This window comes from Sphaeramia orbicularis, chromosome 11, assembly GCF_902148855.1.
Source record: "Sphaeramia orbicularis chromosome 11, fSphaOr1.1, whole genome shotgun sequence".
NCBI classification, from domain to species: Eukaryota; Metazoa; Chordata; class Actinopteri; order Kurtiformes; family Apogonidae; genus Sphaeramia; species Sphaeramia orbicularis.
The window spans coordinates 10,677,663-10,695,242 of record NC_043967.1 but is presented as its reverse complement, the minus strand read 5'-3'; the positions used below and the strand labels follow the sequence as shown (position 1 = coordinate 10,695,242).

Genomic DNA, 17,580 nt, shown 5'->3' with positions numbered 1-17,580 from the left:
AACAAAAAAACATGTTAAAGATAACAAATATTGTCCTAACTGAATGTAGTCAAATTCAATGGATAATTGGAAGAGGTGTAAAATGTACAAGTGCTCAGATGTGATGGAAGCCAAGACGCAGTTTATACTATATTAGAATTAAGTACACCAAGAGTAAATATTGATCTGAACCTACTTGCTGATTGCCTGCACCACTGATACCTGAAGAAAACCATAGCCAGGTTGACAGATTTGTAAACCGACATCATCTTCAACCACTTCTATCAATCCCTAGCAGAGGGATTGATAGAAGATGGAGAACATTTTAAAAACCATCCTGTCCCACAGCTTCCCTTTACTCCTCCGGTTTGAGACATTAAACTGTGACATGTTAACACATTAAGGAAGGCACAAAATAAAGTGTTTTTTTTTTTTAAGAATACTGAAGTTTATTAAAAAGAAAACATAAATCAATAAAAAATGAATCAGTTCAAGGTTGTTGTGACTGAGCCAAATAAACTTCAAACACACGTCCTGAGGTTGTTCTGTGACAAGCTGGAGCACACAAATTACAGAGACTCTCAACCCGCTGCTGAACGCCACCCATCCGAATCCGAGGCAGGACAGTCCCTTGCTCTCGCACTAACACACACACATACACACTCATCTAAGTGCACACACACACACATTACTGGATTTCTCCCATGTAGAGCCGTTTATCACTGGCGCCAGACAGCACTGTGCAAAGACACAAAGAGGAAAAGATGATTAACCTCTGGCCCTGTTTTTGTGACAGAACCGGCTAAACATGTAAAACAAACAAAAAAAACAAACAAACAAAAAAAAACTTATAGGTAATGTCAAAAAAGTACAGGAGGAAATCAACAGGGCCATGTGAGGGCCACAGTCTGGTAGAATGTAATGAATATAACAACTTATTGGAGAAGGAATTCGGCTTCTTCCTGCTCCATTTCAGACATTAAGTGTTGCTGAGGAGCCACAATGATGTAATTATACATTTGTGTGACTTTTGTCTTTTTTGGTTGACTTGTTGCCTTCAATATTCTGAAGTATTCTGTTTAAATTTGTGGTTTCTCGTTGCCTTTTGTTCATCTTTATATATTATTCCAACTTATATTCGAAATAAAGTTCATCTTTTATTATTGCATTCATTACCTGAAATATCAAAAGTGTCTCTCCATACAGACTCACTGTCCTCTGGAGTTAAAAATTTCTCTGCTCTTTGTGTTCTTCACATACCTTCATTTTCTTGTTCTAAAGTGTAATGTGAGACCCAAGCGGTGGTTTCACTCACCTACAGGCTCCTCGGGGTGAAAGACCACCTCGTTGACAGAGCCGGCATGGCCTGGCAGCTTGTACAGGATTCTACGTGATGTGGTGTCCCAAATATACACAAATCTGTAAACAAACACACAGTAAACAGATACAAGGACACATGAGATCAGAGGCCTAGAGGATTGTTATTACAGTGCATTTTGTACTGTGGATTTCTTTCCCTTTGTGATTTAGAGACATAGCACGTAAACCAATACGAATAATGTAGTCTGAGGAAGACATGAAGTACTGTAGGATCATGGGAGTTGTTTACATAATTGATGAAAATGTGGTGTGACTCAGGCTGAAGTCATGATTACGGATGAGGTGATTCGATGTTATATATTCAGATGTGTATAGTGATGTACAGTATATTATAAAGGTTGTGTTATTTATTTCTAATGAAAGTGACTAAATAATGTTAGCTAATGTTATTTTAAATGCCAACTTGACTTATCTAATAATAAATTAGATACTAGGACTACGTTACTGCACACATTCACTTGGCAGTAAAGTCCTGCACTGGGTTGGGAACAGGTTAACCAGTGAAAAGTTATAAGTGCAGCCAGGTGGTAAAAAATAAATAAACAAGAAAAGCGCTCGGAGAGTGCAGACCTCCGCCAAGACAGATCTCCTATTACTTCCTATTTCTTCCTTGTGCCAGTATCAACATTTCCTGAAAATTTCCTGAAAATCCATCCATAACTTTTTGAGTTGTCTTGCTAACAAACAAACATGCAAACACGCACGCATGCAAACACACAAAGCAAAGTGATCACAATACCTCCTGGCGGAGATAATAAATAAAAAATACACAATACTGTACAAAGGGCTTAGGCCATCTTTGTCTTTGTTGTTGGGTTAAAATGAGCATATGTATTTATTTATCATTCTCTTTTCTTCACATACAACAAGAAAATACAAGAAATTTGCACAGCCTCAAAAGACACAAAAAACCTAAACTAAATGTGTTTTTAAGATTAAAGTCATTATTTAATGTGACCCCTGACCCCATGACAAGCACAAACAGAAACATCTGAAATGTGTTGAATGAAACCTGGTGTAAAACATCACAAAATGAATGAAATAAATCTCATATTGTTTGAACAAAAGGGTTAAAGACACGATAAGTGCTAAAGGAGGTCACACTAAATAATAACACTTTGATTTATAGAAGCTGGTTTTTCCCCTGAAATGTATGGTTTTACTGCTTCACATATATCCAAGTGGATAGGAACTGGATACGACACTTTCATGTTCACTGGAACACAGTGTATGGAGAGAAAGATGTGAATACAGCATACAATAATTTTTTTGAAATATTCAGTGCTTTACATAATAAACACTGTACTATGCGACAATATAATATAAAGAATAAACGTATAAAGGGTCCCTGGTTAACGAAGGGATTACAAAACGCTTGTAAAAAGAAAAATACTCTCTACAGACAATTTATTAAACTACGGACAGAGGAATCAGAGAAGAAATATAAAGTATACAAGAATAAGTTGACCACCATATTAAGATCTCGTAAGAAATTATAGTACACTAAACTATTAAATTAAAATAAGAGTAATACTAAAGGGGTATGGGGTATATTAAACAGCATTATAAAAGATGGTGTAAAAAAGAATACATATCCAGATTATTTCATTGATAGGACTGGTGACAATTAAATTATGAATGCTGTAGTGAATAATTTCAACAAGTTTTTTGTTAACATTGGCCCAGAATTGGCAGCAAAAATACCTGACATTGGAACCAATAAACAAAATGAACCACTTATACAAAGGAACCCAAACACAATCTTTCTCTCTGCTGTGACTGAGTCTGAGGTCTTAACCACTGTTAATAAATTTAAAAATAAAACCTCTACAGATTGTTATGACTTAGACATGATCTTAGTCAAAAAAGTAATAATTAGTATTTTGAAACCACTAACATATATTTGTAACCTGTCATTTCAAACTGGTGCATTCCCAAACAAATTGAAAATCGCAAAAGTAAAACCTTTATATAAAAATGGGAACAATCACATCTTCACAAACTACAGACCTGTCTCTCTGCTCCCACAATTTTCAAAAATTCTGGAAAAATTATTTAATAATAGGCTAGACAACTTTTTAAGCAAATATGACATAATAAATGAAAGTCAGTATGGATTTAGAGCAAAGAGATCAACATCAATGGCAATAGTGGAAGCAGTGGAAGAGATTACAAATGCATTGGATAATAAAAAATACGCAGCTGGAATATTTATTGACTTAAAGAAAGCCTTTGACACACTTAATCACTCAATTTTAATCAACAAATTGAAAAGGTATGGCATTAGGGGAGTGGCCTTGAATTGGCTCAAAAGCTATTTGACGGGGAGACAGCAGTATGTGAGGATGGGTGATTATACATCTGGATATCTGGACATTGCTTGTGGGATCCCTCAAGGTTCAATATTGGGGCCCAAATTGTTTATTTTATATATAAATGATATATTCAATGTATCTAAAGCTTTAAAATTAATATTATTTGCAGATGATACCAATATATTCTATTCTAATGATAATTATAATAAACTGGTGGATATGATAAATAATGAATTAACCAAAATAAAATTATGGATGGACATGAATAAATTATCGCTAAATATAAACAAGACTAAGGCATTGTTGTTTGGCAATTATAAAAAAACCTTAGAATTACGCATATGCATAGATAGCGTTCCGTTAGAAATAGTGTCAGAACACACATTTTTAGGTATAATTATTGACAATAAATTAAGCTGGAAATCACACATCAGATTCATCCAAACAAAAATATCCAAAAGCATTTCTGTCATTAACAAAGCTAAACACGTCCTGGATTATAAGGCACTCTATATATTGTATTGTTGTCTGGTCTTACCATATCTAACCTACTGCATAGAATTATGGGGCAATAACTATAAAACTACTCTACACCCTCTCTTCATATTACAAAAATGTGCAGTCAGAATCTTACATAAAGTGGGCTATTTGGATCATACTCATTTATTATTCTTGCAGTCAAAACTATTAAAACTCAATGATTTGGTAAATTTTTACATAGCTCAACTTCTATATAAAGCCAATAAAAATCAACTACCAGCCAACATACAAAAACTATTTGCTCATAGAGAGGGGGCCTATAACCTGAGGGGATGTGGGAATTTCAAAGTCCCAGCAGTCAGGACCACCAGGAAAAGTTTGTGTGTATCAGTGTGTGGGGTCAAGCTTTGGAATGGGTTGGGGGTAGACCTCAAGCAGTGTCCAAATATTCAAAAATTCAAGAAAATGTACAAAGAAATGTTATTTTCACAATATCTGGCTCAAGGAAGGGTGTGAACATTATTTGGATTGTCAGGTTGTTCTATTGTATGGTGTGTGTGTGTATATAAACATGGGGGTGCAGACGTGTGTGTACAGCGGTAGACAATAAACTGGTGTGTATGTATATGTGTATGTGACTGTATGTGTGTATGTATATGTGTATGTGACTGTATGTGTGTATGTAGATGTGTATGTGACTGTATGTGTGTATGCAGATGTGTATGTGACTGTATGTAGATGTGTATGTGACTGTATGTGTGTATGTATATGTGTATGTGACTGTATGTGTGTATGTAGATGTGTATGTGACTGCATGTGTGTATGTAGATGTGTATGTGACTGTATGAGTGTATGTAGATGTGTATGAGACTATGGGGGTACAGGTTGGTAGGGGTGTGTTTATAGATAATCACAATCTTATGTTGTATATCAAGTGATTAAGCACTAACAGCCTGAGGACTGGAATTCGGGGGTAGGACTGGATAAGCAATGGCTTCTTCCTACTCCCTTTCAGGCACAACAGTTGTTCTGTTTTTTTCTACTATTTGATTTTTTTGTGTATTGTTTAGCATTATTATTTTTTTCTATTGTTTGATTTTTTATTTGTGTATTGTTTATTATTATTATTTTTATTTTTGTTCCATATGTTTTGTATTATGTCTGTGTCTGAAATAAACTAACCTAACCTAAGTTGCATGTTGCTTGTTGTACATTTGAAAATTGAAAATAAAAAAAAGACCTTGATCAAAAAAAAAAAAAAAAAAAAATCATTCATCTTCTGAACCCACTTTATCCTCACTAGGGTCACGGGGGGTGCTGGAGCCTATCCCAGCTACCTATGGGCGAAGGCAGGGTACACCCAGGACATGTTGCCAGTTCACCACAGGGCTGACATATATAGACAACCAATCACTCTCACATTTACACCTATGGGCAATTTTCGGTTGACGAATTAACCACTTATAAGTTCATGTCTTTGCATGGTGGGAGGAAGCTGGAGTACCCAGAGAAAACCAACGCAAACACGGCGAGAATATGCAAACTCCACACAGAAAAGTACTTGTTGAAAAAGAACCCAGGACCCTTTCGCCCTTAGTAAATTCAATAAATGTAAATGTTCTATGCTCTATTGTGACTAAAAGGACTGAGATTCGCAGAACACTGCATTCTGTTTTATGCTTACATTCAACACTACATCCTAACTTCTTTGGAATTACTTAACAAGACTTCTCTCTCTTTTTAAAACCATGAGCACTTACAACACCACCTTTCACACTTGAACTTGACAAGTACTACTCTGTGTACTTGTCGTCCCTGCATTAAGCTCAGCCATGGAGAGAGACTTCTGAACGGCTGGATTACTGAATAAAACCACTGTTGGTAATTTATTCGGCAAAATACTAATTACTATAATCTTGGATTAATGTGGCACCAGTGAAAACAACGTGGCTGGGTGGAAATGCTTTATCACAGGTGACGGGTCAGATCGGATCCAGATTTGACATGGAGGTAATTGAGGGTAACAAGTCTGGTGCTGGGCTTTGCAGGTGGGTGCGAGTTTGCATAATTGGATCCATGATGGACTCTGCTCAACAGCTTGCATAAGCCACTCGTTCCACATTATCATCAGTAACTACGTTCATATAAGAATATATCAATAAATTGGTCTCTGTTGGATTACTGTGTTGCAAAATGGAATATAACTAATTAAAGAAGTCATACATTGTGGTTCAATTAGTAATGGATTACTGTTCTACTGTATTAATGTTTCTGGTTTGCTGGTGTTTGCAGAGTTTTCCAATAAACAAATCTGATGCCACCAACTGTGAAAATTGCACCAGTACACAGAATAAAATTACATCATATTCACTGAATCTTTCCTGGTAAGGTTGAACTGTTTTTTGAGGTAGAATCCTGATCCATAAGCTGAATCACAATTTTATAAAATATAGACAAGTAATAACCAAACTATAAGTTTCCCTTTACTTTCTCTGTTTTCTGGAGGCTTACTCTGTGTGTGATATCTTTTAGTTGTTTAATCTGATTGTAAAACTGTGCATTTTTGCATCCTTTTGGACCTGCATTACTACCATACTGACAGCATCTAGATGAAGTAAATACTAACCCATATTTTAGTGTACATAACAGCTGCTAGGTTTCCACTGATTAACTAGACTGTTGTGGCGTAATTTGTCCCACTGGAGTTCTATAATGAACCAAAAATGTCTTCACACTCCAATATAACTAAAGTATCTGTGTATATCAGACTCATTGCACATCAGAATTAAAAGGCCGGACCTGCAGCTCATGGACTTACAATAATTCTTTGTCATTACTGTGTCAGCAGGAAAACAACATGTTATGCGTACTAAACCAGAACATTTCACTGCGGGTAGCTGCTAAAGTACTGCTATAAACAGACTCAAATAAACTCACTAACCTAATGTCATTAATGCTACAAACCCAGTGGCTAGAGTAATGCTATTTGTGAAATACTGTAACTACACTGATAAATGGGCCATTGTGTGTTAGCTGCATTGGAGTGCATTGACATTGCTGTTATTTACTTTTATGACACAGTCTGTACAATCTCCCTCAAAAGTAGATCATATGACAAATATGACAAATCACACAGCCTTACTAGTTGGCAAATAGAGACATGTGACATCATGTAAGTATACAAGTCAACACAATATATCATATAGTCCTAATTATTTTCAGCTAATGTAAAACAGAAATATGACATGGCTTTAAGATGGTACATTATTTTATGTCCATGATGAAAAAAAGCTCTGAAACTACACAATAAAGTCTCAACCTTTAGCTCATGTGTGCGCACTAGTTCATGTTCATTCGTGTGTGTGTGTGTGTGTGTGTGTGTGTGTGTGTTTGTCTTCTCACCTGTCAGCTGAACCTGCAGCGATCTTACTGCCATCAGTCGACCAAGAGCACCTCAGCAGATTCTGAGAGACAGGAACAGATGTTACAGTAGAAACAGCATTAGCAACACGACACAAGTACTCTATACATGAGCTGCTGGAACCATAATGAGATGAAAGATGAGCTTTGCTTTATTGGAAAGGACTGCAGAGAGTGATAGGAGAGGCATCAGAGGATGAAAGGCAGTGTCGTGCAACCGTGGCTGACAACAGGCGTAAACACAGCCAGCAGCACTGCAGCTGTTAGTCACTTATGTACACAGTCAGAAAAGTAGTGCTGCTCATTACATGTCAAAAAAGTGAAATGTTCTGATGTTATTTTTGGAGAGTCTGGACTCTCTCATTAGGACAAAATGTCATATACAGGGTGGGGAAGCAAAATTTACAATATTTTGAGGCAGGGATTGAAAGACAGTGTATGACCAATTAGTTTATTGAAAGTCATGAGAATTTATTTGCCACAAGAAAATGTACATAATAGAAAATGTTTTTATTCTATGTGTCCTCCTTCTTTCTCAATAACTGCCTTCACACGCTTCCTGAAACTTGAGCAAATGTTCCTCAAATATTTGGGTGACAACTTCTCCCATTCTTCTTTAATAGTATCTTCCAGACTTTCTCGTAATAGTTTTGCTCATAGTCATTCTCTTCTTTACATTATAAACAGTCTTTATGGACACTCCAACTATTTTTGAAATCTCCTTTGGTGTGACGAGTGCATTCAGCAAATCACACACTCTTTGACGTTTGCTTTCCTGATTACTCATATGAGCAAAAGTTTCTGAAAAGGTATGGATAATAGTGTTAGGTATGATTATGACATCAATATATGTTTGGTTTCAAAACAATTGACGTAGTGCCTGCTGAGAAAAAACAACTAAATGTTCATTGTAAATTTTGCTTCCCCACCCTGTATATGTTCGTGACTTAATGACTCATGGTTGAGGAAACTGCTGGTTGTTCATGAATCTTATTTCTGATTTATTTGTATTTTATGAGCAGCAAAAAGCCTGTATACAATATATTTTGCATGACAACTATTGAGGATTATATTTGATTAATTATCAAAATATATTTCTGTTATCTTTAGGATTATCTCACTTACACTGTGAGCTGAAAGACTACATAAATGTGTCAAGCTTTCGTTGGTTTAGATTTACTTGTGATTATTTAGATTTTAAACAAACACTTCATCATTATTTTGCTGTTTTGACTGAAGTTTTAATGTTGTACATGTTCCACTGTTTTAGCCATAATGTCAACATGAAAAATAGTATAAAATGACAAATAAAGAAGTGGTTTCTTCAACTTTCACTCAGATCCCAAAAAACTGAAAGAAGTAATGCTTATTACTGACAAATAGAACCCCTATTATGTGTGGTAGGGTGAAGTAAACTGGTAGGAGTTCTACTACCTTTTCAAAGTTGTGTACATTGCCCTGGAAAATCTTCACACATCTCTCCTTGGGAGCAAATGGTCGAACATCCCAAATACGGACTAGAGAGATGCAGAAAAAAGAGAGTAAATAACGCTGTAAAATTCTGTTATCTTGTATCTGAAACAGGACATCGCACACACAAATTACCTGTGTTATCCATCGAGTTAGAAAGAAGGTATGATCCCTCTGAGCTCAAGCTGAGTCCAGTCACTGAGTCTCCGTGGCCATGCATACTATAGATCAGTTTATTTTGCCTCAGGTCCCACACCTGCAGACACAAACAATACAGTGTTTTACAAAAGGATACACACACACAGAGAAGAGCCAGGCTCGCATCCATATTCAGAGTCTCAATATGATTCCACACCTGTGTTATATGGCATGACCAAAATGAAAAGCAAAAGGAACATCAAAAATAAGCTGATTGTAAAAAACATATGAACACAATTAGGGATGCACCAATACCACTTTTTTCCAGACCGAGTACAAGTACAAGTACTTACATTTGAGTACTTGCCAATACAAAGTGCCAATACGAGTACTTAATAATCCCATTCCAGTTCTTAGCTCCTTTTGTAAATGTGCTTTATTGTCATTGTAATTAGTCTGACTGTAATAAGGTGCGGCTACTGACATTTAATGTGTTGGAATGAGCGTTTCTCAATTAATCCATCAGGGGGCGCCGCTCTGAATTAACCATACTGGACAAATACATGAAGAAGAGTAAAGTTTTGTGAGAAAAAGAAAGTCAGTAATAACAAACATGGAGACAACAGAGGTAACACTAATGTGGATACTAATTTTGCAGTGTTTTCGCTGGTAAGGTTTAAAAGCGAAGGTTCAGGAGGAAGGGAAAAGATAAATGATCACTAAGTTTTGTTTTCACTTCCGCTGGCAGCGGTCAGCACCGCTCCGTACCCCCATAGTATTATAAGTAGGATGGAAACCAGCCCAGCCCTGGGTAGTTGTCCTAAATCTGTCAGTAGTTTTTCTCTAACTCACACAGTCGCTCTTTGAACAGATCCTCTACCTCCACGGTTTCTGGTGGTACGGTTCCTCTGCGTACGCATCCGCCAGCACCTGGAAAATGGATGGAATGTACGCAGAGGACGGACAGAACGCTCTGTCTGTATCTGTCTGTGTCTTTAATGTAACTCCACACTCTTCACACTCCCCACACATTATTCCACTGTCGCATTCCTGCTGCACTGAACTGTGAATGTCACACAGCCGTAAGTGGTATCGGTGCAGTTGTATTGGATTACTTTTTTGTGTATGACTACAAATACACACACTGAGTATCGGAGCCCATGCCCAATACTGGTATCGGAATCGGTGCATCCCTAAACACAACACTGTCATGAATTAGCTAAACCAATGTGTGAGTATTTCACTTACATTTCTGATTCTGAAAAATATATGCATGTGAACTCTATAAATGAATGTAGGAGTACTTTTACATTACAAGTATTACAATCGTTCAGCCCAAGCAGCTTCTACCTTTTCTTTCGACAAACAGATCTATAATAATAGTGATGATGACTTATAACACAGCACAGGCTTAAGAGGAGATGCTTTATGTTATGCATTTAAAATGCATTTTGACATTTTGCACTCGAAAAATGTTTATGGAAACAGCAAAATTCACATCCTGAATTTTACATAAAGGTTTTTATGCTTGCTTTGCGTAGTTTTTGCCTTTTAAAAATTAGTTGATATACATAAGAGGACATGGCAACACTTTCTTTCCATATGATTGGGAAATACAGTATATACATATAGCTTATATAATAACAACAATAACAATAATAATGTTTCATTAATGTGAATGTTCCATTTTGCTATATTTCCATAATGCCCCTAATGTTCTTTATGTGCTCCTTTTTCAGTTAAAGGTGCGGGAGACTTTCGTCACCAATTTTTCATCAAATCTGTAAAACCCCAGTCATTGCCTTAGTATCACAAATCCATAAGTCTTTTTGTGGTTACTCACCTGAATCTCTTCCCTCAGGGTGAACAATTTGGAAGTGTACTCCACCATAAACAATCCATTTTTTAAAAAAATAGAGCCGGTAGGTAACTTGGGCATCTTCGGAATTTTGTCGAGACGTGCATTGTGGGAAGCGGAGGCTCACGCAGCCGCGGAGCTCCAGCCGTTTCCGTGTCATGTTTGTTGCAGCTGCCACTGCCAGGTGGAGCTCCGCTTCCCTCCAGCTGTTTCCGCGTTTCAGCCGTTTCCGCGTCGTGTTTGTTGCAGCCATATGGTATCATATGTTTGAACTGCTGCTGCCGCTGCTAGGCGGCTGTAGGAGCCTCTGATTCCCTCAATGCAGGTTCCGACAAAACTGTGAAGATGCCTGAGTTACCTGTCGGCTCTATTTGTAAACAAATGGTTTGTTTATGGTCAAGTAAACGTCAAAATTGTTCACCATGATGCAAGAGATTTAGGTGAGTAATCACAAAAAGACTTATGGATTCATGATGCTTCAGCTATGACTGAGGTTTTACAGATCTGATGAAAAATTGGTGATGAAAGTCTCCTGCAGCTTTAATGAACACATAATGGGAAAAATACAAGTGTCAGTCAGTCACAAAGGAGCCTGATGCAGGATGTGTAACCACAAGTAGATTTTTTCATAATTAACTGAATGCATTTGATTTTACAGAAAACCAGCATTAGTATTTGATTGAAGATAAATATCCTCCAGTACCTTAATGTCGTTGTCGATGCCTCCTGACAGGATCTGATCACTGGTATCATTGAAGGTGACGGCCAGTACCTGATAGGTGTTCTGAAAAGTGTGGATTGCTCCTTTCTTACGGATATCCCACAGCTACAATGAACAAAAGCACATTTAAATACATAAAAGCAGTGAAATAAGAGCCTTGTAGGTTTCAAATAAACAATAGTCTTACAATACAATACAACACAATACACAATACAATAGTCTTTTGATGTAAACTATATCAATAACAGTAGAGGCTGTTTTTATTTTGGAATGTTACACTATATAGTGTGTGTTTCTTGAAGCATGTAAGAGCTGTTTCTCCAATAAATCTTGTCTCAATAGTCTGCGTATTTGTTCCTTATTACAGATGACAACAACTTGTCTGAACAGAACTGCTGCGGGAATCTTTTTGCCAATTCAATTTGTAACACAAAAACTCACTGTCACACTACAAACAGTCACATTTGCATGAAGTTTTAAGCTGTAGCTCATCTCTTTTCAAGTCTTTGGTCTGTACTGAGCTTAAAAGACACAAATGACCTTGACAGCAGCATCTCTACATCCGTACACCATGCAGCTGGAAATCTCACCTTGACTGTCCCATCGTCACTGCCGGTGCACACCAGCTGGGGCCCTCGGCGGGCTGGGTAGCAGGTATTAACGAATGAGGTGTGGCCCTTCAGACGCTTAATCCTTTCGCCTGTTTCACTGTCCCACACACCTACAGTCTTATCTGTGCTGGCAGAAAACAGCATACTACAATACAAAGCAAAAGAAAAAAACATTAGTCAATGCTTTACCCATCAAAGCGAGCAACAAAACCAGCAAGGAGAAAATATGTGTTTCTTTGAACAAGCTACCCTACTGTTTACTGTCAGCGTAGGTTTTGTGTGCCCGGTGTGTGTAGATGTGGTTCACTGATCATGACAATTTCATTCTTAGTGAAATTGTGTCAGTATTTGTAGCAAAATGAGTTGCTTTAAAACACATTAATTATTCAACATATAAAAACTTCACAATTGCTATGATTTACTAATTATTAATTGATGGACACATATGAAGTAGTTATTCACTACTATTTTCCAAATTACTATCTTCAAAAGGCTTAGATTGACCAGTTTTCCAATTGTTCTTCTCACCCTGTTTCCGTTAACACCTTCAAATTTATACCATCTGTTTTGTATACAGGGTTCATACACATTTTTCAAGGTCAAATTCCAACACTTTTCAAGCACTTTTAAGGGTAATTTTCCAATTTTTCAAGCACAGCACCTTATCACTGGGATAAAATACATATCTACAGGAATACATATACAAATTTTTCATATTTATTTCAGTTTTTATCGCAATGATGTACATTGTGATATGCTATAACATTTAAAATTATGTTTCATAATAGCAAAAAGTTTAGAAATTAAAGAACACAAAGTTTTATTCCAAAAAAAAAAGGGGAAGCCACTTGTTGTTCTTCAGGCACACTCACATCAAACCAAAGATTAACATAAAAATTAACCTGGAGTCGACCTTGAGAGTACCTGGTCATTTTCTTTTTTGACATAAAGTTTTATTTTTCAACATGTATCACCTCTCTGGAAGTAGCTTTGGCTTACCATCTAACCTTGCAGAGTTAATATCAAAAATAAATAAATCACATCACAGGGTTATGACTGTAAGCACCTTCAAGCACTTAATCTAAAACTCAAGCACTTTTCAGACCTTGAAAACACAACATTGAAATTCAAGCAGTTTAAAGGATTTCAAGCACCCGTACAAACCCAGTGTAATTAAAGCTTGTTCATGTGGAGTTCATACCTGCCATCTGTGTTGTAGTGCAGCTCCATCACTGCTCCACTGTGTCCTTTCAGAGTGGCATAATTTTCACATTCTCCATATACATTCCACAACACTACAGGGAAGAAACACAGTGGACAGAAAGGTATTCTTGTGAACTGGGTAGAGCAACACATTTTAGCAAACATGTACACCAAGCAAAAATATAAACATTACCATGTGACACTTTAAATTTTAATAGCATTAGGTGTTGCACAATATATTAAATCGCACACAATTTATTTTGTTGATCAGTGTGGTACAGATCACTGTCCGTTAGAACATGATAGTGGTGTCTGGCATTCAGGGACATTCATGTGGACACGGTGAGAGTCGGTTGAAAGAAATCACAACTTGATATCTTGTGTGTCCACCATTGGCTTCCCATCGGCGACACATCGCTTTCTCATCGAGTTGACAGTATTGTCAATTGTGGTCCATGGAATGTCATTCCACTCCTCTTTGAGGGTTACACGGAGCAATGGGGTGTTATCCAGAACTGTTCCCTCATGATTTGCGACATCTGTGGCATGGTGACATCTGAGGAAATGTGACATTTTGAGGTGTCCTTTCATTGTCCCCAGTATAAGGAGTGTCTGAATACTGTTAACACTGTTTGAACAGCATCTGGACATGTTACACCTGTGTTGTGGGTGGAATCACTAGATCACCGAGCAAGTGCTCACTCGCAGAGATGGACACAAAGTTTGTTTACAAATCAAGAGAATTAACCATGTTTTACAGTGATAAGACATCATGAGCTCATTTTGGGCCGCGTGTCTCATGTCACACAAATATTGTACATGGTGTGTTTATATTTTTGCTCAGTATACAAGCTATATAACCATTTACTCTTCAGCTGTGTTTTAATACAGATGGGTAATAACTTACATATGAGCCTGTCAAACCCTGAGGAGGCCAGCGTGGCTCCGTTGGGATGAAACTTGCAGCAGTACACTTCACCCTCATGGCCAGACATCAGCATGATGGGAGCCTGCAAGCTGGAGCTCCGTGGAGGACCCTAGGGAGATATTTTCCTCTCATCACACTTCACACAACTGAAATGGTGATTACAGCAGTCTATACAGAAAAATCTCATGTAACTTGTGCACTACATAATTGTCTCTATTATAAAAGCCAAGTGACCTTTGTGTACATGCAGGTATGTGTATCTGTTTTATAATTGAATAACTGGACAGAGCTAGCCTTTGCCCTTTGGAGTACTCATGTACTTTGGGTCAAGGATCACACAGGCGAAAACAGCTTATTGATACGACCAATACTTTTGGAGTTATTAGTTGTTTTTAAAATTACAATGAGCTTACAGGCAGCCCACAGATGAGTCTATTCACAGCTGCAAAGGGGGGGGGGGGGCTGGATCCGGATCAACGGAACCACCGGGACATGACACGAGAACCAGGTGAACACACTAACAAGGTCAGTCTGGTTCTTACTGTGGCCCTGTTCCACACCACCAGTCCCTGGTCAGACCTATCCCGTTAACTTCCCTCTGGATCACTGGCTGGAGTAATTGTGAGCCACTGCAGACGGCAGTGACTCGCAATAAACTGTCATATTTAGTTTAGTTAGATTGAAACCAATATGGTCTAAACCAGGGGTGTCAAACATGGGCCTGGGGGCATAATGCGGCCTGCTAAAAGATCCAGTCGGGCCCGTGGGACGAATTTGTGAAATGCAAAAATTACACTAAAGATATTAACAATCATTTTATTTCAGGTTCCACATTCAGACCAATCCAATCTCAAGTGGGTCAGACCTGTAAAATACGATCATAATAACCTATAAATAATGACAACTGTAAATTTTTCTCCTTGTAAAAGTATACATTTTCATGAAATTTTTCTGTATTTACACCAAAACTATAATTTCTCAAAAAACATGAATAATCTGAAGAAATATGAACAACCAGAAAGTTCATAAGAAGTGCAATTTTACAACATTATGCCTGTTATTAAATTTTTTGTGTATTTGTAGATAGAGTTGTAATGCCCATGTGTAAATGATAAACTGAAGCATAATACTGTTAAAATTGCACCTATTTTTCTTAAGAAATTTCAGTTTGTTTATGTTATTCACATTGTTTTAAAGGATCGTTTGTAGATGTAAACATTTTCATAATGTAATTTTTTTTTACCTTTTTCACTCTAAAACATAGAGGAAAGTTTGGAGTTAACATTATTTGTACATCATTATGTTAGTATTTTACTGGTCTGGCCCACTTGGGGTCAAACTTGCCTGAATGTGGCCCCTGAACTAAATGAGTTTGACACCCTGGTCTAAATCAAACAAACCAATAAAAAAAAAAAAAAAAAAAGTATAGAACTTACAAAACTACAGGGAAAATAAAAATTTACGACAAGGTAGCAGTTTAACATTGTCTGAAACTGAAAAATACAAAAGATATGTTTATTGCACTGTTTTGTTTTTACAGTGCAGTGGTTTTGGTTTAATGTACCTACTTAAATGGCAACTTTTTGTATAAGGGCCTGGCCAAGCAAAAGTGAACATTAGGGTCAATTTCTTTTTTCTCTAAAAAAAGATTTTTGATTATTCAGCATGAAAGACATATATCTCTAGTGTCTAAACTGTGTCTATTTAATTTGTCCCTGAATTACAACTGGATATATAAGAAAATATATGATAATACAGTGTAAATTAAGAACAGTAAAGGTTGTAAATGAATGTTTACAGCATAAATTCAGTTTGGAAATAGTAATGTGTAAATAAATATGTTCAAAATATATGCCAATGCCTATTTTATATTTCATAATAATAAAATACTATAATGATTATTTATTATAAAAAAACAGCATAAAGATGTATTAAATATAGTAATGAAACATGTCACCAAAGACTGATCATTGTATCAGTATCTCAATAAAATCTTTGATATTATTGTGGTGCATCACACTGAACTAACACCTCACTCTGTTGCTTTTTTGAATTCTCACTCCTTTACCATGAATTAATGTATTTTAAAACTAAAATAAAAATTGATATCAGTATCATTTATGGATATAATGTACTCTCATACATGTATATTAAGAAAAGTGTGTTATGTTAAATATTTGCACTTTCCTTAGGGAACAGCACTTTTTGGCATTTTTCCAAACCTTGAATAACTGCTGTATATTTTCCACACTCCGTTACATTGCCAATGATGATAAATTCATGTTTTGTATTAAATATTTGGTTATTATTCCTTTATGGCATATTAAAGTACTAGCTTACACCTCCAATTTGAGCTATTATGGTTGCTACTAAATTATTTTATAAAAACTGATATGGAATGATTAGCATTCCTATCCAGTGCTTTCTCGCTTGGCCAGGCCCATAAACTACATAAAGTTGTATCTTGTAGAAAATCTGAAGACATTCAGAAAGCGCAAATATTGCAACATATTGTAAAAATACTCCACACTACATGTACTGCATTCAGAACTTTATGAAAAGTAAAAGAAGTCACTGATCCTTGACTGATTTACTGCTGAATGTATGTGTATGTTGCATTTCACTGCTGTATATGTAGAGGGTTGTATTTCCTGTACAGCCCAGCATTTCCTGTTTATGGTTTACGCAGCTTTACCACGTTTACAATTCATTCAATAGGTAGTAAACTTAACAGTGAGTCTGCTGTGAAGCTAAATCCTGCTGTTTGTCTTTTCTCCTCTAACGTGTCCCTAACTCCCTCTCCAGTCCCCGGGTTGGATCATACCATGGCCACGAGTTGTTGAGACTGAGCCGCGGACACTAGCTCCGTCCGGGGCCGCTTCACCGCAGCGGGAACCACCGCCATGTCCGACGCTCTCTTCTTGGGTTCAATCATCTTGGATAATCCTCAAGAAAACTACCAGTGAACTGCGATTTACTTTTTAAATTTACAGAATTGAATGGACGTCTTTCATGGGGGGACGTTGAGCGCAATCGCACCAACGAAAAAAGTAAAAGGAAGTACTTCCGCTGACAAC

The 17,580-nt window shown here is 36.9% G+C and overlaps 1 protein-coding gene across 1 annotated transcript; it reads right to left on the bottom strand.

The window, feature by feature from the left end:
- Positions 1-398: 398 nt before the first annotated feature.
- snrnp40 (small nuclear ribonucleoprotein 40 (U5)) lies at positions 399-17,546 on the bottom strand. Its single transcript, XM_030147312.1, has 10 exons — positions 17,328-17,546; positions 14,483-14,612; positions 13,574-13,667; positions 12,352-12,517; positions 11,744-11,866; positions 9,180-9,300; positions 9,009-9,091; positions 7,557-7,618; positions 1,295-1,398; positions 399-717 (listed from the first exon to the last, which is right to left on the bottom strand). Exons 1-10 carry the CDS (start codon positions 17,436-17,438, stop codon positions 668-670), a joined length of 1,044 nt encoding a protein of 347 aa, XP_030003172.1. The 5' UTR covers positions 17,439-17,546; the 3' UTR covers positions 399-667.
- Positions 17,547-17,580: the final 34 nt, after the last annotated feature.

Excerpts from the sequence above, each read along its gene's own strand:
- snrnp40 (XM_030147312.1), bottom strand. The coding sequence starts at position 17,438 with ATGATTGAACCCAAGAAGAGAGCGTCGGACATGGCGGTGGTTCCCGCT. Across the intron at positions 7,619-9,008 it reads ATGTACACAACTTTGAAAAG|AATCTGCTGAGGTGCTCTTG; the intron begins GTAGTAGAACTC and ends CCTGTCTCTCAG. Across the intron at positions 718-1,294 it reads TCACCCCGAGGAGCCTGTAG|TGCTGTCTGGCGCCAGTGAT; the intron begins GTGAGTGAAACC and ends GTCTTTGCACAG.